At 41.8% G+C, this 25933-nt stretch overlaps 1 protein-coding gene across 11 annotated transcripts in view; it reads left to right on the plus strand.

Annotated features, from left to right (window-relative positions):
- DOCK9 (dedicator of cytokinesis 9) overlaps nt 1–25933 on the plus strand; it is a 345565-nt gene that overhangs the window by 282394 nt on the left and 37238 nt on the right. For 10 of the 11 annotated variants that reach the window (XM_073569540.1, XM_073569534.1, XM_073569535.1 and 7 more), the window contains exons 41-47: nt 1442–1624; nt 2311–2424; nt 15627–15842; nt 17143–17200; nt 18974–19080; nt 22522–22644; nt 24399–24512. In XM_073569540.1, coding sequence (XP_073425641.1) covers nt 1442–1624; nt 2311–2424; nt 15627–15842; nt 17143–17200; nt 18974–19080; nt 22522–22644; nt 24399–24512 — 915 coding nt within the window. Of the gene's footprint in view, nt 1–1441; nt 1625–2310; nt 2425–15626; nt 15843–17142; nt 17201–18973; nt 19081–22521; nt 22645–24398; nt 24513–25365; nt 25372–25750; nt 25787–25933 lie in introns of all 11 variants that reach the window. The other variant, XM_073569539.1, reaches the window with a different exon arrangement.

Consider the following 25933-nt stretch of genomic DNA (forward strand, 5'->3'; position numbering starts at 1 on the left):
GCGATAATGCTGCAGCGCAGGCGCCACTGCCAGCGCCTGCCTGCAGAAGGGTTTTTTTTTTTTTTTTAAAGATATATAAATATAATATTCATTATGTAAACTAGGTGTCAGGTCAGCGAGGGATCAGGGACCTGTCAGAAGCCATACTGATGAATACTCAATCAGAGCACCACATGAAGACCCCCACTGGCCGCCCCAGAGCACGAACATATCATTAACTGAAAATAAAGATTAGCAACCACAGGAAGGATTTAATAAACCCAGGTATCATTGTAATCAGTATAACGGCGCTGACCTGTCACTGTCTGTAGGTTACTGAGCACAGTCCTGCTGATAGGTTCACTTTGAATTTCACTTCAATTTAGAATTATCAGATTTTAAGGATTCTCATTCTAGGGTGAATAATTGTGTATGTAATACTTTAAAAAATATATACATGATCCTTGATCTTAAATTTAATATTTATACATTAACTATGCAACAAATCATGCAAGTAATTAATACATTAATTCCATTAATGAAACACATGTAAAAAATGGGAGGTACAAAGATAAAGGGAACCGGTCATTAGATTCATGCTGCCCGAGCTACAAGCAGTATGAATCATGAAATCCAGTTGAAGACTATATGGAGAGACCTGGCTAGTGTTATGTCCCTGGTCAGCTTCTCCCGCCCGCTTGAGTTGTTTGACAGATCTCTCCCGTGTCTGTACATGGAGAGAGATCTATCAATCAACTAGAGTGATACCTGCTTTTCAAGCTATGAATTCTCTGAAATGCTGCAATCACACTGCCATGATCTGATTTATGCTGCCTGTGGTTTGGGCAGCATGAATCTAGTGACAGGGACACTTTAATATTTTCGATTAAGGACTCGTGCAGGAGACCATATTTTTGATCTGAGTGCGATCCAACAAAACATCAGATCACACCCGGACCAATGTTATTTTATGGGGCCGTGCACATGTTCATTCTTTTTCCCTCGGGCCAAAGAAAAAAATGTCACAAGCGCAAGTTGCATCTGTAAATTGGATCGCACTCAGCCATGCAAGTCAGTGAGTCTGTGGAAAAAAGTGCTGTCTGATTTCCACAGACTGATAGAATGGAGAAAAGGGGGACTTCTGATATCTCAGATGAGGAGAAGATGCAAAAAAAAAAAAAAAAAGATCACACTATTATCAGACTGTGATTAGCATAACCGCACGGATTCTCTTGGATGAGAGAAAATACAGTCCAGTGACCCTAAGCCTAAAAGTGCATAAGACATCCACCAGCGACAAGGTGACCTAATGGACAGACCCTAGCACTCCTTCCTCTCTATACCCAACAACAAAGAACAAGCCTTGTCCTATGTTTCCTCCATTAAATCCAGTGTTTCTGTGGATCATATACACCGACATATTTTTATTGTGCTCCATTATTATTATTTTTTATCCTCTCAGTTTCCATCAACGTTTTACGAAGGAAGAGCCGATATGTGTGCGGCTTTGTGTTACGAAATACTTAAGTGCTGTAATTCCAAGCTCAGCTCCATCCGAACGGACTCCTCTCAGCTCCTGTATTTCTTAATGAGAAATAACTTTGATTACACTGGAAAGAAATCTTTTGTCAGAACTCATCTACAGGTGAATAAAGTGTGACTTGTATGAATCAAATGGTGGCAGTAAATCATAAGTAGTGGAAAATAATTTTGGTGGTAAAATCACTTTTTAATCATCCATTTATTATTATGTACATGTGACTAGTCAGAGACCCTATAATACAGGGCTTGACTACAACCAAACCAAATGGAGATCATGATTACTCGGACAAATACCAATCTGTCTATAAAAATATGAAGCAGCCGGCATCTCTCACGTGAAGTGTAGTTAATGTTGATGGCCTACCCAACCTTGCTTGGGAATTTCCAGTTTTACTACTTAAAATTTTTACTTTTTATTTACTCCATATAATTTTATTTTTGTACATCTATGAGAGATCCTTTTTAAGAAACCCAAGATGACCTCTAGGTTGTCTCTGGCGTTGTTCCTGACTTCTCTGTATACTTTGAGTCAAGAAAAGGTGGACCAAGTGGCTTTAGATATATTTGTACAGCCTTGTCCTTCAGCATGACGATTCATTGGTTTTGTCGTATTCAGTCCTTACACTGGACCACGATTCTCACATTTAAAAAGCTCCCGTCTTCTGTGGGTTTTGTGATGCTTAGAATCAAATAGTGTATATTGGTAATGGCTCATCTTAGTTCCACCCTAACTTAATGTAAATTTCAGCTTTTTGAATGTATTCGGATTAATGTGTCCGCAAATTCCAGGTGATCATATCTGTCAGCCAGTTAATAGCTGATGTGGTCGGAATAGGAGGCACAAGATTCCAGCAGTCCCTGTCTATAATCAACAACTGTGCAAACAGTGACCGCCTTATTAAGGTAAGTGAATCGGGGTGGCGTAAAAAGGGAATTGGAATGAATTTGTTCGAATTATACAACTGTGGCAATGGCGTTACACTTGCTGACTAAGTGCTTAAAGTTACCACCATTAGGGGGAGCTCAGTATCTAGTGTACGCATGTCATTTTTCTTGTATTTTATTTGAGTGTTTTTAATGGCAGTGTGCACATAAATGGGACACTTCTAATTCTTATATATTCAAAATCGGTTAACTGTATATGAACCAGCTAAAAAGTTGCTATGTTGACAACCCTGCAAAATAATATAAAGAAATGAAGGCAGCACATCAGCAGGATAAAGTGCAAAATGAGTGGACATTATTTGCCCATGTGTCAGTTCACAGTGTGAACCTTTCTCAAGTGTATGTAAAATATGCAAATACACTAGAGACAGATTCACAATATATGTGTGTGTGTGTGATATTGTAGGAGTTCACTCTCTTTGGTGGGCATTAGGCCTTATAAGCAATTCAGTTTTGGTCCAAACACGTGCAGTTTTTCTTGCTTTCATGTTGCCCAGCATCAAAACAAACTCCTAAACATAAATCCCTAGTCTTGTCCAGGCGCTACCTAAACAGAGCAGACCCTGGCTACTCATACACGGCTGATCTAGCCCCAGCTCAGTCCATCAAAACAGCTATTGTCCATAGTAACCAATGCTACTTTTGGTTCTCTGCACACGGCTTGTGCCTTTAATCATGATCCCTTATGTCAGCTCGGGCTCATGCTAACAGATTAGTGCTTTCTCCCAGAGCAGACTTCATACATAGAAGAGTCACAGATCCCACCAGTCTCGATATCTCATTCAGCCCGAGCTCCAGCAGCTTCCAGTCTCAAGTAGAATTGTTCAAATCTGGGCACAGTGCACACTGAACAGGCTGCAGCTTTCACACAGTTGTTTTCAGCTTTCACTCCATTCAGTGAGACACCCCGGCATGTCTCTCTCTTAGCTACAACTCACATTTTGGCTGGTCACCCACCAGTAGCAAACTCAACTCAGCTCAACATCCAGCAGAATGGCACTCCATGATGCTACTTTCTGGTTCTTAGCAAAACGCAAAATGAAGAGAACTCCAGCTCCACGATCTTTGAATATTTTATTCACAAAAATTCTTCAGGGACATTGTCAGCAGTACAGCTTACGAAGCACGCATCAACGCATTTCAGGTGTCTGCGCTCCCTTAATCACCCTTGATTATATAGATCCATATACAGTATATAGATGTATTATTATAAGGAGACATATATATATATATATATATATATATATATATATGCTGAATGATCTCTAAAAGGGCTAAAGTTAAAGATGACACATTTTCTCTGTATTTTAGGCCAAAAAAATTATATATTGTCATTTTAAAAATTACAATAAGGAAAATAGGCCAATGCAAAAGTTTGGGCACCCTGCATAGTTAGTACCTAGTAGCACTCCCTTTTAAAAATATCACAGCTTGTAAATGCTTTTAGTAGCCAGCCAAGAGTCTTTCAATTCTTGTTTGGTGAATTTTCATCCATTCGTCCTTGGAAAATTCTTCCATTTCTGTGAGATTCCTGGGTCGTCTTGCATGCACTGCTATTTTGAGGACTAGCCACAGATTTTCAATGATGATCGAATCGGGGGACTGCGAGGGCCATTGAAAAACCTTTAGCTATCGCCTTTTGAGGTAGTCTATTGTGGATTTTGATGTGTGTGATCATTATCCATTTGTAGAAGCCATCCTGTTTTCAAATTCAGCTTTTTTACACATGGTGTTATGTTTGCATCAAGAATTTGTTGAAATTTCATTGAATCCATTCTTCCCTCTACCTGTGAAATGTTCCCTGTGCCATTGTCTGCAACACAACTCCAAAGCATGATTGATCCATCCCCATGCTTAATGGTTGGAGACATGTTCTTTTCCTGAAATTCTATGCAATTTTTTCTCTGCACATACCTTTGATCATTGCGACCAAAGAGTTTTATTTTAACTTCAGCGATTCACAGGACTTGTTTCTAAAATGCATTGGGCTTGTTTAGATGTTCTTTTGCATACCTCTGATGCTGAATTTTATGGTGAGGGTGCAGGAGAGGTTTTCTTCTGATGACCCTTCCATGAAGGCCATATTTGATAAGGTGTCTCTGAACAGTAGAACAATTACCACAACTCCAGAATCTGCTAAATCTTTCTGAAGGTCTTTTGCAGTCAAGTGGGGGTTCTGATATGCCTTTCTAGCAATCCTACAAGCAGCTCTCTCTGAAATTTTGCTTGGCCTTCCAGACCTTATCTTGACCTCCACTGTTCCTGTAAACTGCTATTTCTGAATTACATATTGAACTGAGGAAAGGACAACTTGAAAACTCTTTGCTATCTTCTTATAGCCTTCTCCTGCTTTGTGGGCCTCCACCATTTTCATTTTCAGAGTGCTAGGCAGCTGCTTAAAAGAACCCATGGTGGCTGTTTTTTCGCACAAGGTTAGAGGAGGCTATGTGTTTCTAAACCTGTGGAATCTGCATCAGCTGGCCTTTCCTAACATTGAGGGTGAACAAGCCATAACCCTTACAGGCTATTTAAGGTCTGAAACCTTGGTCAAAGTTATCTAAGCACACAAATCTCCAAAGGTGCCCAAACTTTAGCATCGGACCATTTTTCTTTTTGTAATTTTTAAAGTATGAAAAAATTACAATGTGTATTACTTTTTAGCCTAAAATACAAAACAAATGTGTCATCTTTAACTTTAGGCCTTTTAGAGATCATTTTATCTTCAACTTGCTTAACTGTTCACAATAACAGTAATTTTGACCAGGGGTGCCTAAACTTGTATATATGTGTATGTGTGTGTGTGTGTGTGTGTGTGTGTGTGTATATGTATGTGTGTGTATGTATATATGTATATATATATATATATATATATATATATATATATATATATATGTATACAGTGCCTACAAGTAGTATTCAACCCCCTGCAGATTTAGCAGGTTTGATAAGATGCAAATAAGTTAGAGCCTTCAAACTTCACACAAGAGCAGGATTTATTAACAGATGCATAAATCTTACAAACCAAAAAGTTATGTTGCTCAGTTAAATTTTAATAAATTTTAAACATACAAGTGTGGGTCAATTATTATTCAACCCCTAGGTTTAATATTTTGTGGAATAACCCATGTTTGCAATTACAGCTAATAATCGTCTTTTATAAGACCTGATCAGGCCGGCACAGGTCTCTGGAGTTATCTTGGCCCACTCCTCCATGCAGATCTTCTCCAAGTTATCTAGGTTCTTTGGGTGTCTCATGTGGACTTTAATCTTGAGCTCCTTCCACAAGTTTTCAATTGGGTTAAGGTCAGGAGACTGACTAGGCCACTCCAACACCTTGATTTTTTGCCTCTTGAACCAGGCCTTGGTTTTCTTGGCTGTGTGCTTTGGGTCGTTGTCTTGTTGGAAGATGAAATGACGACCCATCTTAAGATCCTTGATGGAGGAGCGGAGGTTCTTGGCCAAAATCTCCAGGTAGGCCGTGCTATCCATCTTCCCATGGATGCGGACCAGATGGCCAGGCCCCTTGGCTGAGAAACAGCCCCACAGCATGATGCTGCCACCACCATGCTTGACTGTAGGAATGGTATTCTTGGGGTCGTATGCAGTGCCATCCAGTCTCCAAACGTCACGTGTGTGGTTGGCACCAAAGATCTCGATCTTGGTCTCATCCTACCAGAGAACCTTGAACCAGTCTGTCTCAGAGTCCTCCAAGTGATCATGAGCAAACTGTAGATGAGCCTTGACATGACGCTTTGAAAGTAAAGGTACCTTACGGGCTCGTCTGGAACGGAGACCATTGCGGTGGAGTACGTTACTTATGGTATTGACTGAAACCAATGTCCCCACTGCCATGAGATCTTCCCGGAGCTCCTTCCTTGTTGTCTTTGGGTTAGCCTTGACTCTTCGGACAAGCCTGGCCTCGGCACGGGAGGAAACTTTCAAAGGCTGTCCAGGCCGTGGAAGGCCAACAGTAGTTCCATAAGCCTTCCACCTCCGGATGATGCTCCCAACAGTGGAGACAGGTAGGCCCAACTCCTTGGAAAGGGTTTTGTACCCCTTGCCAGCCTTGTGACCCTCCACAATCTTGTCTCTGATGGCCTTGGAATGCTCCTTTGTCTTTCCCATGTTGACCATGTATGAGTGCTGTTCACAAGTTTGGGGAGGGTCTTAAATAGTCAGAAAAGGCTGGAAAAATAGATAATTAATCCAAACATGTGAAGCTCATTGTTCTTTGTGCCTGAAATACTTCTTAATACTTTAGGGGAACCAAACAGAATTCTGGTGGTTTGAGGGGTTGAATAATAAATGACCCTCTGAATAAACTTTTCACAATTTAAAAAAAAATTAAACAAAGAAATAACATTCTTTTTTGCTGCAGTGCATTTCACACTTCCAGGCTGATCTACAGTCCAAATGTCACAATGCCAAGTTAATTCCGAATGTGTAAACCTGCTAAATCTGCAGGGGGTTGAATACTACTTGTAGGCACTGTATATGTGTATATATATATATATATATATATATATATATATAATATATATATATATATATATATATATATATATATATATAGAGAGAGATGAGATAATATATAGCTATAAAGTACCTGCTGAAAAGCTATTTGGTTGCAAAACCTCCCACACTAGAAGGATAAAGTGCAAAATTTGTGAATTTTATTTGCCCAAGTGGCGATGTTACAGTCTATAGTGTGAATATATATACATTTATTCGGACTCCCATGACAGCACCACGAGAGAGGGGATCCGCCCTTCAGGAACAGGAAACCTACAGCTACAAAAGGGCGGCACCTCTCCCACGCATCAGTTGGTTTCCTGTTCCTGAGGGGACGGGATCCTACAGATGAAATACCGGATCCCAGGCCGGCCGGTACAGGTAGCGAGGGGGTCTCCTACCTCGGCCTGGTGCGGAGCTCCTGGAGGACGCCACGGTGGCCCAGGATGGGTGGCACATACAGCAGGGGGCGGCGTCCGGAGGACATCCGTCTCCATATGTGGTAACGGCCGCCCGGGGGCTCCCAACTCCGGCGGCGCGATAACGGTGGTCGGGGGGGGCCGGCGCGGATGCAGGGCGCTGAGGCCGGGGAGTGCTCCATAGTGGAGCACCCGGGCGTCCCGCGTGACTTCCGGTCACGTCGGAGTCGTGGTGACGTCAGGGGGCGGGGCCTGGGGGGCGCTTCCGGGTCGGCGGCGCCACTGCACAGGCGCGGGGACCCAAGATGGCGGCTCCCATCGGGAGGACGCCGGTAAGCGCCGGTTCTCCTACTCAGAGCGGCGCCAGCTGGGGAGGGAGGCCCTATGGGGGGGTAAGGGCGCGGCAGGAGGAAAATCTGCTGTCCGGAGGAGGAGGGGTATATAGGCAGGACCCTAGATGGGTGCCTTGCCTTGGCCACATTTTTGAGTGCAGTAATGGAGAGCGATCAGGAGCAGCAGCAGCGGCAACAGCGACAATCTTCACTGCCGCCCCTGGATGACCTTAGGCAGGTCAAACAGAAGAAGAAAGAGTCCCGTGACAGTAAGGAGCGTCCGGGACGAAGTGACCAATCCAGTCATAAAGGCTCCTCTAGGCGGACAGGAGCATCGACTGAGAAAAATCCCCCTCATTCTCCAGTACTTGATTGTGGCACTGGTAAGTGATCTTCGTGAATGTTCACTCAGTGACGGGTCCTCCTTCTGTGTTTTTTTCTAGGGGAAGAAAGCTACGAGTAAAACCAAACACAGGGAATGCGCACTCTGTGCTTGCCCGTTACCAGACTCATGCCCCAAAAGGTTGTGTCCCTCCTGTATCCAGCAGACAGTGGCGGAGGAGTCGCCCGCAGTAGCGGCGTGTTTAAGGGATATAGTCAGGGCAGAGATGAAGGAAACCCTAAAATCCCTGTCCCAACCAGAAAGTTTAAGGGGTGATGACCCGGTGGAGTCGGATTCCTCGACAGAATGGAGGAGAAGTAAGGACTCCCATGTTTCGTCTCCCTCGTCCTCCTCAGAAGAAGAGGACTCTGGTCGGTTTTGCCTGCCGCTTTACCGGGTAGACAAGTTAGTAAAAGCAGTCAGAGGGACAATGGAGGTGGAGGAGCCGAAGCCTCAATTATCCATGCAGGATGTCATGTTCGGGGGGCTGGAGCAGAGGAAGCGTAGAGTCTTTCCACTAAACGAAAAGATTCAGGATCTGATCCGCAGAGAGTGGGAAAAGCCAGATAAAAGAGGGTCGCTACCACTAGCCCTCAAGCGGAGATATCCCTTTGACGATTCAACAATAAATAATTGGGACAAGGCCCCCAAATTAGATTGCAGCTATAGCGAAGGCATCAAAGAGATCCTCACTACCCTTTGAGGACATAGGGTCCCTTAAAGATCCTCTAGACAGGAAGGCAGATACCTTCCTTAAAAATACCTGGGAGATGGCAGCCGGTTCCTTAAGATCAGCAGTAGCATCAACATGCACGGCCAGGTCCATGATGGTCTGGTTGGACCAGTTAGAGTCGCAGTTAAAACAAGGAACATCTATAGACAGGCAATCCTTGGGACCCTACCAATAATCCAGGATGGCGCAGCCTTCCTAGCAGATGCCTCCGCTGATGCAGTCAGAATGCCGCCAGGGCAGCAGGACTCTAATGCAGCTCGGAGAGCCCTGTGGCTAAAGTGCTGGCCGGGAGATATTCAGTCCAGGGCGAAACTCTGTACTATCCCATCTGAGGGGGAATATTTATTTGGAGCAGTCCTGGACGAACTGCTGGAGAAGGCCGGGGATGATAAGAAAAAATTCCCAAATCTTTGGTCCGCATCTTACTGACGTCTATTTAATAGGAGATTCGGTCAAAGGGGAAGGCGCAACCCTTCATCTAATAGAGACCGTCCCAGATGGGAGGATAGAAGGAGAAGAGGTACGGGCTTCATGTTCAGGCGCTCGTCGAGAGAACGAAAAAGACAGAACCAATGACTAGCAATTCCCGTGGGGGGTAGACTGTCATCCTTCCTCCCAGCATGGTTACAGGTCACCAATAGTGACTGGGTGCGGAATGCGATATCCTCCGGGCTCAGGTTGGAGTTTACTCAAGTCCCACGGGATACCTTTAAACCAACACCCTTATGATCTTCACCCCTCGAACAAGCGGCTTTAGAAGCAGAGGTCTTGAACCTGTGCCTGAAAAACGTTCTGATAGAGGTTCCAGAATCTGAGAGAGGAAGAGGTTTCTACTCTACCTTATTCCTAATCCAAAAACCGGATAAAACCTTTAGAACGATTATTAATTTGCGTTTCCTTAATGAATTTTTGGTTAATCGCACCTTTAAAATGGAGTCCATCAATTCAACAATAAAAATGCTGTTTGAAGGGTGTTTTATGGCAGTCGTGAACTTGGAAGACGCGTACTATCATGTGCCTATCCACGCAGATTTCCAGCAGTTCCTGAGAGTGGCGGTATCAATAGACGGTATAATCCGTCATTATCAATATAGAGCCCTTCCCTTTGGTCTCTCAGCAGCGCCCCGGGTATTTACAAAATAGTGCCCGAAGTTACAGCTCATTTACGGGAAGTTGACATCTTAATTGTCCCATACTTAGATGATTTTTTGATTGTGGGAAATTCAGTGGGCCATTGTCTATCTCAGATAGAAAAAGCTAAGTCCAGATTAGAGAACCCCGGATGGATAATAAATTATAAGAAATCCTGTTTTCAGCCCTTAAGGGTCCAGAAGTTTCTAGGCTTGCTGTTAAATTCAGAAACTCAGCAGTGTCTGTTACCTGTAGATAATTTACAGCAGATACAGCAGCAGGTTCTTCGGGCAATCGATAAACCCTCCATGACCCTCAGGCAGGCCATGTCCCTGTTAGGCTCCCTAACCTCATGTATCCCAGCGGTCAAGTGGGCACAATTCCACACTAGGGCCCTTCAGAAAGACGTCCTGGTTAATAGCAGGACCTTAGAGGGCTCCTTGCAGGGTCAACTAGTGCTAAGCCCCTCAACTATTACATCTCTTAGGTGGTGGCTCGATGACGGAAATTTAGCCTCGGGGGTGCCCTGGGTGATGCAGATAACCCACGTAATAACCACAGACGCTAGTCCTTGGGGTTGGGGGGCCCATATGGGGGACATGGTGGTACAGGGACAGTGGGACTCCGATGCTGAGACCTCATCTAACCAGAGGGAGCTGCTGGCGATTGAGTTGGCCGTTAAAAAACTCATTATGTATCTACAGGGCCATCATGTGAGGATACTCTCGGGCAACCAGGTAGCGGTAGCCTATGTCAACCACCAAGGTGGAACCCGCTCCGACGCCCTGATGCGGATAACGAAACGTCTCCTTCAAATAGCCGAGAAAAATTTTCTATCTTTAACTGCACTCCACATCAGGGGAAAAGACAACATGAAGGCAGACTTTCTAAGCCACAGGGCCCTAAAGCAGGGAGAATGGGTTTTAAACTCAGACATCTACAACCAGATTGTCCGCAAATGGGGTCAACCGGAGGTGGACCTCTTTGCCACCAAAGAAAACAGGAAGGAAAAAACTTTCTGCTCCCTAAATCCCAGGGAAAGTTCACTGGCCGTGGACGCCCTCTTAATAAAATGGGACTTCTCGCTGGCTTATGCTTTTCCGCCTTTGAACCTTCTACCTCTGGTAGTGAGGAAGATCAGGGAAGATGGGACAAGGGTCATATTGATTGCCCCCTTCTGGCCCAGAAGGACCTGGTTTGCATGGTTGAGGACCATGTCAGTAAGCGATCCCTGGGTACTGCCGAACCTTCCAGATCTCCTCTACCAGGGGCCAGTCAACCACCCACAAGTAGCGGGACTCCCTTTGACGGCATGGTGTTTGAGAGGGCACTATTGAAGGACAGAGGTTTCTCAAAAAATGAAATCGATACACTCCTAAAAAGTAGGAAACAAACCACCACAGATATCTATGCTAGAACCTGGAGGCGATTCCTGTCAACCTTTGAGTTTAATATCAGGGATGGAATACCCATAAAACAGATTCTGGAATTCCTCCATAGGGGTCTCGAGTTGGGCCTTTCCACTAGTACATTAAAAGTACAGGTTTCAGCTTTAGGGGCCCTATTTGCATGCAACATTGCCGGCAACCATTGGGTGGCGAGATTCATTAAGGCAGTTACCAGATCGAGGCCCATACTGAAGGATAGGTGTATACCTTGGGACTTGAATTTAGCCCTGACAGCCATGACAGAAAAACCGTTTGAACCTCTGGATTCTGCTTCACTAAAGATGATCTCACTTAAGACAGCCTTTTTGGTAGCAATAACATCTGCACGTAGAATAAGCGACATACAGGCACTTTCCAGATTGCCGCCTTACACAGAATTCTTACAGGATAGAGTAATCCTAAGGCCAGACCCGGCATACCTTCCCAAGGTAGCATCTCATTTTCATAGGACACAAGAGATAGTTCTGCCTTCCTTCCTCCCTAATCCAACCAATCCTAAAGAACAAAAACTTCAGGCTCTAGATGTTGAGATGCCTACTTAAATATTTAGCAGCCACGGATCCTTGGAGGGAGAACGCATTATTTTTATCCTTCCAAGGTCCCAGGAAAGGGTGTAGAGTGTCAAAGCGCACGTTAGCGAGGTGGATTAGGGAGGCTATCTCTCTTGCCTACACAGCAGGTGGCGGTCCGGCTCCACAGAACCTGAGGGCGCATTCGACTCGTGCCATGGCATCATCCTGGGCAGAGAGATCGGGAGTATCAATTGACCAGATATGTAAGGCGGCCACCTGGTCATCTCCTTCCACCTTTTTTAACCACTATCGGTTAGACATGGGTGCCTCCTCAGATCTCACCTTCGGGCTAAGGGTGCTGCAGGCTGTAGTCCCTCCCTAGATTAGTTTACATCTCTGTAATTCTCTCGTGGTGCTGTCATGGGAGTCCGAATAAAGTATTAAGTTACGTACCGGTAACGGTATTTTTCGGAAGCCCATGACAGCACCCTTAGTTCCCTCCCTTGTTCACGTATAGGGGTGCACCCCTTTAGAAGATTGTTTTCACGAGTTCACCTTATGTGGGAGATGGTTTAAAGAATTGTAAATAGGATAGATAGGTTGTATATATTGTTTATATGCGGTGTACTAACCATGGTAGCCTCTCACGCTCTGTAATCCAACTGATGCGTGGGAGAGGTGCCGCCCTTTTGTATCTGTAGGTTTCCTGTTCCTGAAGGGCGGATCCCCTCTCTCGTGGTGCTGTGATGGGCTTCCGAAAACTACCATTACCAGTACGTAACTTAATACTATATATATATATGTAGTGCATCAAAAAATGAAACTTCCTTCTCACCTCTCAATGGGGGTGTTCTTTGTTGTCCTTTTTCATTCTCGGGTCCTCTACCAGAGGCCTGGGAGTTTGAGGGTTCTGTGCAGGATCTTAGTTGTTCCCAGTATTACGCTTTTCTGGACAGAGAGCTCAGATGTTGCTCCTGGGATCTGTAGTAGCCATTCTTCCAACTTAGGGGTCACTGCTCCAAGTTCTCCTATCACCACTAGAATCCCTGTAGTCTTCACCTTCCACATCTTCTCCAGTTTTCCTTTGAGGCCCTGGTATTTCTCCAGCTTCTCATATTCCTTCTTTCTGATGTTGCTGTCACTTGGCACTGCCACATCTATTATCATTGCTGTCTTCTGATCCTTGCCTACTAACAAAATGTCTGGTTGGTTAGCCAACCCCTGCTTATCTGTCTGGATCTTGAAGTCCCACAGGATTTTAGCCCGTTCATTTTCCACCACTTTTTCTGGCATCTCCCACCTGGACTTAGGGGGACTTAGCCCATATGCTGTGCAGATGTTCCTGTATTTAATTCCCACTACTTGGTTGTGGTGTTCAGTATACGATGTTCCTGCTTGCATTTTGCATCCTGCCACTATGTGTTGAACTGTTTCTGCTCCACAGGAGCTCGCCTTAGGACACCTACGTTACGGTTTGACAGGTGTACCGCCCCAGTCAAGCTCACCACCTGCCACTGTCCCCGGAGTGTATGAAATGCTACTATGGGAGATATATATATATATATATATATATCTATTACAGCTCTTGCAAAAACTAAGAGACCTGTTGTGAATTCACTTTCTGGTCTACCTCTGGTTGCTGGTGAGGGTGGTGGAGCTGGTTGTATTGACAGAGGAGTCGTGAGTTCTCTTTCCGGGCTCCCTCTGGTGGTTGCAGGAGGTAATGAAGCTGATCTAATTAACAGAGACCTGCCACCTGATAATGAGGACAACGATTGAACATCTGGAGTCTCTGACTGAATTTAAGACAGGCGACTCCCTCTGTCCATGCTGGTGATTTTTTCTGCCTCCTGAGGTCTTAGTTTCCAGTTCATTTCCTGCATTCTCAAGCTAAGTGTTCTTTGCTATTATTCACATTTGATTTGGTTTTGTCTATTCAGTTTTGTGTGCTCAGCCAGCCCTGGCTGGGGCTGTGCTGAATTTCCATCCTTATGTTACTGTTTGTGCCAGGTTGCTTTTTGTCCCTTATTAGATTGGACTCTTTTTGCTCTGTTTTCAGAATATGCCAGAGTGCTGATATAGTGTGTGAAGTCTAGTGACTTCAGGGTTTTTTCTGCTATCAGAAGTGTTGGACAGTTTTGCAGGGTTTTTTGGCGTGATTGCAGACAGCATCTTTCCTTTCCTGTCCTTTCTAGTTAGTGTGGGCCCCATCTTTTGCTCAGCCTATTTTCCTACCTGTGTTTGTGTTTTCATCTTGTCTCACCGACAATATATGTTCGGGGGCTGTCTATTCCTTTGGGGTCTGCTCTGGGGCAGTTTAGATTTCCCCTTTTCTTGCTTTAGGCTTTAGTCCTCCAGCTGTGTCGAGGCATCTAGAATCATCGTAGGTACGCTCCACGGCTACTGCTAGTTGTGTGGATAGGATCAGGGGTCTGCAATCCGCTTAGTTACCAACCTCTCTGGTTTTCTGTGGCTTAGCTTGGTCTTGTTTTCCTCCTCAGTGACCCAATCATAACAGAGACCACTGCAAAATGTTCAGTTTGTCTGATTTTTCTCTTTATAGGTATATTTTTGAGTAAAATGTGAATTGCTCTTTTATTCTATAAACTACTGATAACATGTCTTCGAATTTACAAGCAATACATTTTGTATTTATTTTCACGAAATGAGAAATGGTCAAAATAACAAAAAAATGCAGTGCTTGCAGACCTCAAATAATGCTAAGAGAACAAGGTCATAATTCAGAAACAACAACACTAATGTTTTAACTCAGGTAGAGTTCAGAAATCAATATTTTGTGGAATAACCATGATTTTTAATCACCGCTTTCATGCATCTTGGCATGCTTTCCACCAGTCTTTCATACTGCTTTTGGGTGACCTTATACCACTCCTGGTACAAAAAATTAAGCAGTTCTTCTTTGTTTGATGGCTTGCGATTATCCATCTTCCTCTTGATTACATTCCAGAGGTTTTCAATGGGGTTCAGGTCTGGAAATTGGGCAGGGATTTGATTTGGTAGTCCTTCATCCACACATTGATTAACCTAGCTGTGTGGCATGGCACATTGTCCTGCTGGAAAAAACAATCCTCAGAACTGGGAACTGTGTAACTACGCCAACCTCTGGAAAACAGTCCTATTGCATTATGTAAGGTTTGCATACTGCTGCTCCGCCATGGAAACCTTCCAACGCACAGTTTTTGTGCTCTGCAGTTATGGAATGAGCAGAGAGTTGGCAAGTTTTATACACTATACACCTCTGACTTGACTACACCATTCTGTAACTTTACGTGGTCTGCTCCGTAATGTTTGAGTTGCTGTAGTTCCTAATCACTTCCACCTTTAACAACCCCTCTTACAAACGATTGGGGAATATTTAGTGAGGTAAGTAATTTCATGAACTGATTTCTTACAACATAGGCATTGTATTACAAGACCAAACTCCAATTAAGTGAGTTCTTTACAATTACACACTCTTTCGCAAATGTTGACAAAGGCAGAGGCAGACTCCATGGCTATACATATGTGGCAATGGCACTGAATGAAAAGCCTGAATTCAGTGAGATGTGTCCCAAAACTTTTGCCCACTTTCCACTTATTTAATGCTGATATGTTTTCAGCTGTGACAGATATGGCGCATGGTGTGTATAATATATATATATGTAATCATATATGTTTGGTCTTTTTCCAGCATACAACATTCTCATCTGATGTCAAAGATCTGACCAAAAGAATCCGCACAGTACTTATGGCCACAGCCCAGATGAAGGAGCATGAGAATGATCCGGAAATGCTTGTTGACCTGCAGTACAGTTTGGCCAAGTCCTATGCCAGCACGCCAGAGCTAAGGAAAACTTGGCTTGACAGCATGGCCAGGATTCATGTCAAACACGGAGACTTGTCAGAGGTAGAAAGGTTTCTGTTTTTTTGGTTTTTTTTTAATGAGACTACAATTGTCTTTTTTATTACGGTAGTTTATTTAATATTCACAGCTGCATAACATATATAATTGTGGTAATTAGATAATCTATTTAAAGCTTCACACCACAAATAACTTGTATGACATTTTGATTCGGTATGCTATAAATGTCTGCTTGGTGGCCATCTGACCACTGAAACTGACATTAATCCATAGAATAAGGCTGCCTGGTCTAAGAAGTTACACATCACAAATATATGGTATAATAATTTGGCGCACTATGATTATTAAACAGATTTCTCTATCTGTGTCTATACAATTTTCAGCACTTCCATAGAAATGAATAGTGATGACAGTGCATACACAGTAAGCTCTCCTTCATATGAGAGGTACTAAGGAAAGCAAACAAGAGAAACATGGTGCTCACTAGTGCAGTAAGTTCAGGATGGGTGTGTAATCCCAGGCTATTGCCATTTCACCACAGTGTCTCCCATTTTAGCCGCTCACAACCCTTCGAGGTAAGCGTATGGTGTAGGTCTGAGAACAAGAGGAACCAGCTGCAGCAGCCACTGAATTTGTGTTGTCTGAGAGTATATTCCATAAGTGTCTGATAGATACAAGACTCAATGCTAGGATCCGTCTTCTACAGGATCTCGAGAGTGAGGTCCCACTTCATGCTCTCATACGGGTGGAGAAATATGTTGAGCTTAAGCCACTACTGGTTGGGGAATTCCAGATGGAGTACAACATGGATCCAGTGGAGTTTTAATATAATGGGTATTTTATTTTTAAAATGTTCCTCAAAAGTATGAAAAAACAAATTAATTCCCCCTCCCTAAAATTAGAGGTATAATGTCCATTGCTGGTCTGGTGTTTTCATCATGAAACGTATTGGACTTCAAACTTCTATTTTTTTGTCTGATTGTTGTTTTTCTATACTTTTGAGTAACATTTTAACAATATACGGTATGCGGGTCCTAGACTTGCATCTATCAGACATTTATTACATTTCCTATTAATATGCCCTATATCCCAGTTGTGACAACACCCTTAATTGAGAAGAAAACCTTTGTTTTTTGTCTTAAGTAAATGGGTTGTAATTTCCCTATGTAGTCATCGGATATGGTACAATATCTGAGCATGGCTCTGGCACTGAGCCCTGTGATCATTCACCTTTGTCTTGCCTATAGATGAAAGATCCATCCATACATACTGTGTAGTGTTTTATTGGTTCTTTTAGCTCTGTGTTCCGTTCTCTCCTCTAAGTGTGTAATGTCTTGTTCCGCAGGCTGCAATGTGCTATGTACATGTGGCTGCTCTGGTGTCTGAATATCTCATGAGGAAAGGTGAGTGCAGTATCAGTCACATGAGCTCTGCTCTCTTATCTTTGTGCATGTATCATTTGGGCTTCATCCAGTGAACACCAATAACAATATAAAGTTTTGGTAATAAATTACAGAAGGCTGTACACAAATTTCACTCTTTGTACATAATTTCTAACTTGACCAGTCATCAGTTTAGCAGCACGTCCTTCCTATTGGCATACCTTTTCCCGTTCTGTTATGGTCTATTATATATAATAATAGTAAGAAATGTTATATGAACACTATTCCATTGTTACTTTTATACTCTGTTTCAAGAGACAACATATAGAAGTAATCCTCTCCCATAGACAGGGCATCGAAATAACCCTTTCCCATTGACAACCCAAAGAAGTAAATCTCTCCCTTTGACAAGCCATGGAATAATTTTACTTTACACGCCTGGTGTCTGCACATTGAATAAGCTATGTACCTAAAGATAAATTCTATTAGGTGGATGGAAGTAACAACATGTTCTTCCTTGTAAATATCTGATGTAGCTACAGTACTATAAAAGAAAGTTAGAATACCAAAGTTCCTTCTAAATGCTGCTGTGAAAAAGTCTCACTATACTTCAAGGGGATATCAGCTTGGACAATCCAAGAATTAGCCGTTATATGTGGAAAATCAGGCAGTAAGTATTCAGCTTCCCTGCAGTGCCGCTACGTGAGAAATAAAGTACCACATAGTGCCTCTTTAGATTAAGCCCTCCAGACAGCTTGAGATGATCATTGTAACCACTATACATTCCCATTCTGGTGGGATTTATTTTATTCACCACCGGTTAGGCACAGTAATGTATGTTCCTTCTATGTAGTAAATATTTAACAATTGCTGTCATCTCTTGTTTCCAGTGCTGCTTTGCCATCATATTATGGCAGCTGTGACTGGCCAGAAACGGCTGTCTACCATTATTTTTTTTCTTAATGTAAGTTTATGAGAGCCTTGTACTGAGCCTCATAGACTTACAGTGAGAAGTGACTTCCAGTCCACACAGCAAACACTGGAGTGATGAAACTAGTCTCAGCTGCTGTCATGTGGTCCAGGAGAGGAGACAAGCGACTGGTAAGTATTTTACTACACACACAGAACATACCTAACTGATGTTGAGAGTTAAAGATAACCTGTCACCATTCAAGTGTTGCATATTTGCTTTTATTGTACTTCCACTGCTCCCGTAGGTCGTGTTTCGGTTTTGTTTTCTTTACTTGTCTTGGTATCGCAGACATATGTTAGTGCTGATTTTTTATGGGCTTTACCATGGAAGTGTAGCTCGCTAGATTCTCTGGGCGCATCTTTAGACTACTTTGCATTATAACCCTGTACGTAATGCTCTCTTGGTAAAGACCATAAAAACCATCAACAGCTCCACATTTCGGAAAACGTATGGCAGATTTTAGAGAGATCAAAGACCGGTATACTCGAGGAAGCAGCTGGAATAAAAGAAAAGCAAAAACTGTCCACTTCTGAACTGGTGACAGGTCATCTTTAATTTTGGCCCAGAGTTGAAGATCGGGAACAGGCAGCTTCCAATATATTGTCTAAGGATTACGGTACCTAATCAGGTGTATGAAAATGGGCTTTAAAAACTTGAAAATCCCTTTTAAAAGAGTTGTGCAATTTAGAAGTACCATTTTCAAATGCTGTATTAGGCTAGGACCTTGACCAATCACTGTGTAATAATGGCACAGATCAACTTGTTATATTTTATATGAATCGCTTGATCCAACATATCGTGCTAATCTTTGCTTTTCCCAGGAATGTTCAGACAGGGCTGCTCAACGTTTAGAGTGATCACTCCAAATATTGATGAGGAAGCCTCTATGATGGAAGATGTGGGGATGCAGGATGTCCATTTTAATGAGGTATGCTTATATATTCAACTTGGATGTTACAGATCATTTCTGCTCATGCATTTCATTTTCCCAAAGATAGTAGATGCATTGATATTCCAGTCAAACCGATGTCAGAGCTTTTTGCATTTAACACGGAGAAAAGCAGGTTATTGGAAGAAATATAAAGGCTGCAATTAAATTTGGTATTTGATTAAGCAAAAAAAAAAACACACCTATAGTATACAAGAAAACTGACAAACCAGAAGTGGCAGGATCAAATTAGAAGCTTTGGTAATAAAACTCAAGAGAAACTAGTGCGATATACCAAACTGGACAATGATGTCTCATATAGCAAACACCTGAACCATACATATGGGCACTTACAATAACATTTCCTACAGGCTAAAATTGTTTCATAAGATCTGAGAATTCCCTACTGTAATCTTGTCATTGCTCTGGAAGCTTGGCTGTTATGGGTGCGTGATTTGGATGGAAATTCACAGTTTTATTTTCTCCTGGAGCGCAGTGTTTCCTATAATCATTTTCCGGATAATTATTTCTGCTTTGTATGGGTATTCTTATCAGCACATGGTGCAGTAGAGACTCATTTTTGCAGGATTTGCACATAACCTTTAATCACAAGGACATAATTTAGTAAATGTTTAACACATATCATAGGTCATCCAGATATTAAGTGTTTGATTAAAAATATGGTAGGATAATAAAGAAAATGACTAATTTAGTGAACAATTTCAACATTTTCAACATTTACCCCTTGGCATTTCCTGTAGTACTTGTCAGTCCTGAGCAAACACGATATGTGAACTTGTTTTTAGTGTAGCTGGAACCGTACTATGTAAAAATGTCATAGTTTCAGTGGTGGCTTATTTCTTTTGAGGGTCCGTGCTATAAGCATTTTATTTTACAGGAAACCCCTGCTTTTTCTGGGATTCTCAGTCCAGTGGGCGGTCCTATCAGTGACTGACAGCTATCTCCCTATGCACACTTATACAAAGAAAGCTGTCAGTCACTGATAGGACCGTCCATGGACCGAAATACCGGAAAGAGAAGAGGATTAAATGGTTACAACACAGGTTGTACTGAATCTTTACCCACAAAACTACATATCAATCTAATCAACGCTCCCTGCTCTATAACATTGTGTCTGCATTTTCATGGCACAGGTTCCATTTAAACTTGTCCTTTTTTATCATTGCTATAGAACACCATCGAGTGATAGGTGTGGTCTAACCCAGAGAGCCCTCACCGATTAGCTGCTGTTGGAGCACCTTGTTCCTTTCACTATTATTCCAAATGCAGAGTTGCATCCTGACATGGCCTAGTTCCCTTTAGTTATTGCTGGAGTCATTTATTTCTTCATGACATATTTGACTGGTATTATTACATAAGCCGCTTAGTGACCAGGCCAATTTTTAAAAAACCTGACCAGTGTCACTTTATGTAGTAATAACTTCGGAATGCTTCAGCATATTATTATTATTATTATTTATTGTTATAGCGCCATTTATTCCATGGCGCTTTACATGTAAGGAGGGGTATACATAATAAAAACAAGTACAATAATCTTAAGCAATACAAGTCATAACTGGTACAGGAGGAGAAAGGACCCTGCCCGCGAGGGCTCACAATCTAAAAAAAAATCATATCCATCGATTTTGAGATTTTGTTTACACTGTATGATAATAGTAAATTTCGGTTTATATATTTTGTGTTTATCTATAAAAATATCATAGATTTGACAAAAAAATGTAAAAAATTAGCAGTTTTCAAACGATTATCCCTTTAATCCAGGTAGTCACACCACACAAATCATTAATAAATAAAATTTCCTTCCCTCATGCCTGTTTTGCATCAGCATCATTTATAAAATGTTTTATTTTCTTAGTATTTTACAAGATTTAAAAATGCAGCAGCAATTTTTCATTGTTTTAAGGAAATTTACGATACTTATTGTTATAGGGACCTGTTTACTTTTGAAGTGACTTTGGGGGTCCTAGATAATGGGAACCACCCCCCCCCCCAATAGACGGGTTACAATCCAGCAGCTGTCAGCTGTATACTATAGCTGACAACCTGCTGCATTAGCCACAATCAGTGTTGGCACAGTCCATATCTGTTTAACCCCTTAGATGCTGCTGTCAGTAGTGACTACATCATATAAATGGTTAACAGTATGTGGGGGCTTCCTTTTTATACCCATTGGCGCCTTGAGATCATGATTGTGTGGTGCTGATGTTTGCCATGGCAATTCACAACCAAATAGTTGCCTTAGAGTCTGCCGGTTATAGAGGCCTGTTCCGAAGGTAGCAGCATTTAGGTGTTATGAATACACTTTTTCATTCCTGTCATTCCTGTCATGTCACTTTGCAATAATTCCTGAAAATCACCTGAAAGGTAAATAAACTACCTGACATCAGTTTTCAATATGTCAGGGAATGCTGTTTTTAAAATGGTATCACTTTTGGGGGGTTTCCAATATATGGGACCCCAAAAGACACTTCAAACCCAGATAGATCCCTAAAAAATAATGTTGCAAAAATCCTTGGAAAAAGGAAAAATTACTGCTACATTTTTAAACCTCCTATAATGCTAATAAAGTAAAATAAAGTTTTTCATTCCTGTTATGTCACTTTGTATTAAATCCTGAAAAGCACCTCAAGGGTTAATAAACTACCTGAAAGCAATTTTGAATACATTGAGGGGTGTGGTTCTTAACCCCTTAATGAGAGCCAAATTATTAAATTCTGACCAGTGTCACATTATGTGGTAATAACTCTAGAACGTTTCAACGGATCTAATCGATATGGAGATTGTTTTCTCGTGACACATTATACGTTATTGTAAAGGTAAATTTAGATCAATATGTTTTGTATTGATTTATAAAAAATATAAGATATTTGACAAAAATGTAAAAAAAAAAGAAAAAAGCAATTTTCAAGCTTTGAATGATTCTCCCTTTAATCCAGATAGTCATACCACAGAAAAGCATTAACAAATAACATTTCTCACATCTGCTTTACATCAGCACCATTTGTAAAATGTTATTTTTACCATCAAAGTTTTGATAACTTCTGAACAGGTCGCTATAGCTAGCAGACTGTAATGCCATTATTTGGCCATGAACTAGTACTGCAAACATCAGGACCAAACGATCAAGATCACAGGGTCCAAATGGGGTTAAAGAAGGAGCTTCCGCATTCTGTTAACCATTTAGATGCTGTAGTCACTTGACAGCAGCGTCTAAGGGGTTAAATGGCCATGGTTGGTGCCAACACGGATCGTGGCTGATTCAGAAAGATGTCAGCTATAGTGTGCAGCTGACAGCTGCTGAATTGTCACTCGTCAGAGGATGTTAGTCTCGTATATCGCAGGTCAGTAAAAAGACGTATTGGTGTTCATTAAGGGGTTAAAATCATATGTCAATGAGTAATATGTCTACGTTTCTTGCAGGACGTTTTAATGGAGCTTCTTGAGCAATGTGCTGATGGCCTGTGGAAAGCAGAGCGTTATGAATTGATAGCAGATATTTACAAACTCATCATTCCCATTTATGAAAAGCGGAGAGATTTCGAGGTAATTTAGAACGCCGTTATATTTCAGTGAATTACTACTGCGTACTGAGTGCATAATAGTGTCTTTTCTCATGGACAATGGGTCATTAATGTATAAAGAGAACAGCTCATGATGGCTGAACCCTCTACATTATAGTGTATGTGATGTCCTGATAGAGTGGTACTAGTGTATATATGTGCTTCTGCTACACAGAAAAGGACCTATCACTGCATTTTTCAAACTTAAGTTTGAAGTACCTCCTCCAATTGCTGCTATTCCATTGATTCTGGAACAGTTTTTTTCAATGTTCCTTTCTATTCCAAAGTTACATACCCTGGTAATAGTGGTGCGAATGTTGCTTTTATCCTACTGGGCTTATAACTCAGAACTAGTGATGAGTGCAAGTGCTCATTATTCGAGTTTCTCAATGGTGCTCTGGAATGCACCGCGGGTGCTCGAGTGACATGTTCACATCCCTGCCCCACATGTTTTGTGGATGTTAGACCACCACAAAACATGCGGGGATTGCTTGACAAACATGGGCGTGTCCCCCATGTTTTGTAGCTAACAGCAGTGAAACATGCAAGCATGGGGATGAGAACATGTCACTCCAGCACCCCCGATTCTCTGTGCATACCCGAACACCCTAGGCAAACTCGAGTAACGAGCACTTGCACTCATCACTACTCAGAACTTCTCTATGTGCATTTGCGTTTTCTTTTCTTCTGCCGGCCACTCAAAACAATGCTGCACCCACTGAGATGTTCTATGGCACACACCCAGTTGGTTGAATGGAAAATTAGCATTTTTGTTACTGGTGCGCATAGATACGAAACTGGGTGGCATGGACGAAAAACTATTCAAGAATTAGTGAAACAATATGAACTGGAGGTGGTACTCAGTTCACGTATAAAATATCCAGTGTGAGCTCCTCTTTAAGTGCCAGTCTAATGCTTCTGTTAGTTGTTGAGATGCTGACGGGCTGGGAGTGATCATGTGACTACACAGACACGGGAGACGCTTATGTTGAATGAACATGGGAGTTTAGCTGGTATAATTGTATTCACTAGTATAGAACGCTATTAGAATATCACGCTGATTTCAGTAGATTACCTGCATAGTTTCAAACTGAATTTAGGTGCCACATTTTACCTTTACTTAAACGACCAATGCTTGTAAAAGGCAGAAATTCTTTATTCTCTTTGTATCTTCCATCATTCACTGTCGCCCTTGTCATTTGCCAACTTTAGGCATAACGTAATATATCACTTCTGATTGTCTTGTAAACCTACTCATGATGTGACGTCTATAGTGATGCCAATCTGACTGCCGCACTCAACCGCTGCCATCAGACATGTCGCTATGGAAAAACTTGACGACATACAGCTTATACTTCTTATTGTTAAATATGTATATTATTTTAACATTGCATTTCTAAAAGGTGAGGGGATATTGGGAAAATACTTTCTGCTATCAGAGTAGAAATTCTAGGCTGACCCAATGTCTTAAAAAATGCCAGGTTATGTTAAGATACTATCAACATAATGGGTAAAGTTATTACTTAATACCGCGCTGTGTACCTTGCACATGTATGTGATGAAGGGTCTGGATTGTTTTGCTATTTAATGGAAGCAAATACAATATTTAGGAGAGCAGTCCATTGCCATGGCTAATAGGAACTCTACTCTATTGTTGTAGTGGAAAGTTTTTTTTGTTTTGTTTTTTTACTACAGAATAAACTTATTTATTATATTTTATTTTTCTGTATTTTCTAGAGACTTGCTCATTTGTATGACACACTGCATCGTGCTTACAGCAAGGTTACGGAGGTGATGCACACGGGCAAGAGGCTTCTGGGAACCTACTTCAGAGTGGCCTTCTTTGGACAAGTAAGATTACCTGTAGTTACATACTTTGTGACAGTCACTGCCATTAAGAAAACCTCCACCCCAAATCCTTCTCGTTTTTTAAAATATCTGGTGCATTTTCTGGGAAAATATAATTTTAGGATATGAAACCGTGCAGACTATACAACTATTACTTCTAGTTAGTGAATGCTTTTCTAGTCCCAAAAAGAAGTAAGATACTTTTCAATCGCCTTTACTCACATACCTGATCCATTGATTCTATCATCATTGCTTCGGTCCTCTACTGCACCATGTGACCACCTTTATGAAGAGATGGCTCAATCATAGTCTTTTGGGTTTACCAGAAGTCATTTTGTAAATGTAAGTGTATGACACTCAGAACGAGGCTCTTATAGGTGTATTAAGAAAATAACTAACAGTCAATTTTGTGAGCCGGGAAGAAGGAGCTGTGGTCATGCAATGGGCAAGTATTGTATTGCGCACACTATACATATTGCCAATGGTTAACTACGTGTGAAATTAAAAAAAAAAAAATCACTGGGGTGGTACTTTAAGGGTATGTGCACACGTAAGTGTTTTTTTCACGTTTTTTAAGCGTTTTTACCAAATTTACTGAATTTTCTGCATACGTGTGCACATAGCCTAAGTCCTACCATGATCTATTGTATTCTTGAAGATGCTGGAACCTTTGCAAGTTGTGATCCTTCTTAACTAGTCTTCAATGCTATCGACTGGGCTGAGACATGGGCGAGGAAAAAACATAGAGTGGAGTTCTTCTTATTGATAATAAATTGAACACTAATGTATCTAGCATTGCACTAGTAAACGTTTGCTTCTTTTGTGTTTCCTTTATATTATATTTGTCTCTCCCAAGGCAGCGGTAAGTTATATCGGGCTTGGTTGACAAATTTGTCGTAGGTCTAATCTACGCTTCTGTGTGGTTTGCTAGAGTAAGGATGGCAACATTTGCATTTCGTGCCACGGTCAGGCTGCAACTTTTACACTGGTCACCCGCACAACTGGAAGTCACACATTTTGTATCTGTTATTAATGCATGTCCTGTAGAAATATATGGCTGTTGTCTGCCAGTTGTTTGATGTTAACACAGAGTCTGTAGACCGCTCACGGCTTCATTACATGGAAGCTTCTCATCCAGGCTGTTTGTGAAACTGTTTTTCTGGAAACCTTTGTGCAGCCCACGGGAACAAGCAATACAATGTTCATTTTATTCTGTTTATCCCTTTCTTACAATTTTATAGCAATACCAGTTTACAGACAGTGAGACAGATGTGGAGGTAAAGTCAATGTTGCATCTGCCACCTAAGCAACACAGTGACAATATCCTATATTAAAGGTTTTGGCTTGTTGTGGTTTGTTTTATGATTAGCTCAGCATTTCATTCTCTTTCACCACATTGTTATGTTTGCCTTCTTCCATTATGG

This window comes from Dendrobates tinctorius, unplaced genomic scaffold, assembly GCF_039654945.1.
Source record: "Dendrobates tinctorius isolate UK_male_01 unplaced genomic scaffold, ASM3965494v1 ptg000026l, whole genome shotgun sequence".
NCBI lineage: Eukaryota > Metazoa > Chordata > Amphibia > Anura > Dendrobatidae > Dendrobates > Dendrobates tinctorius.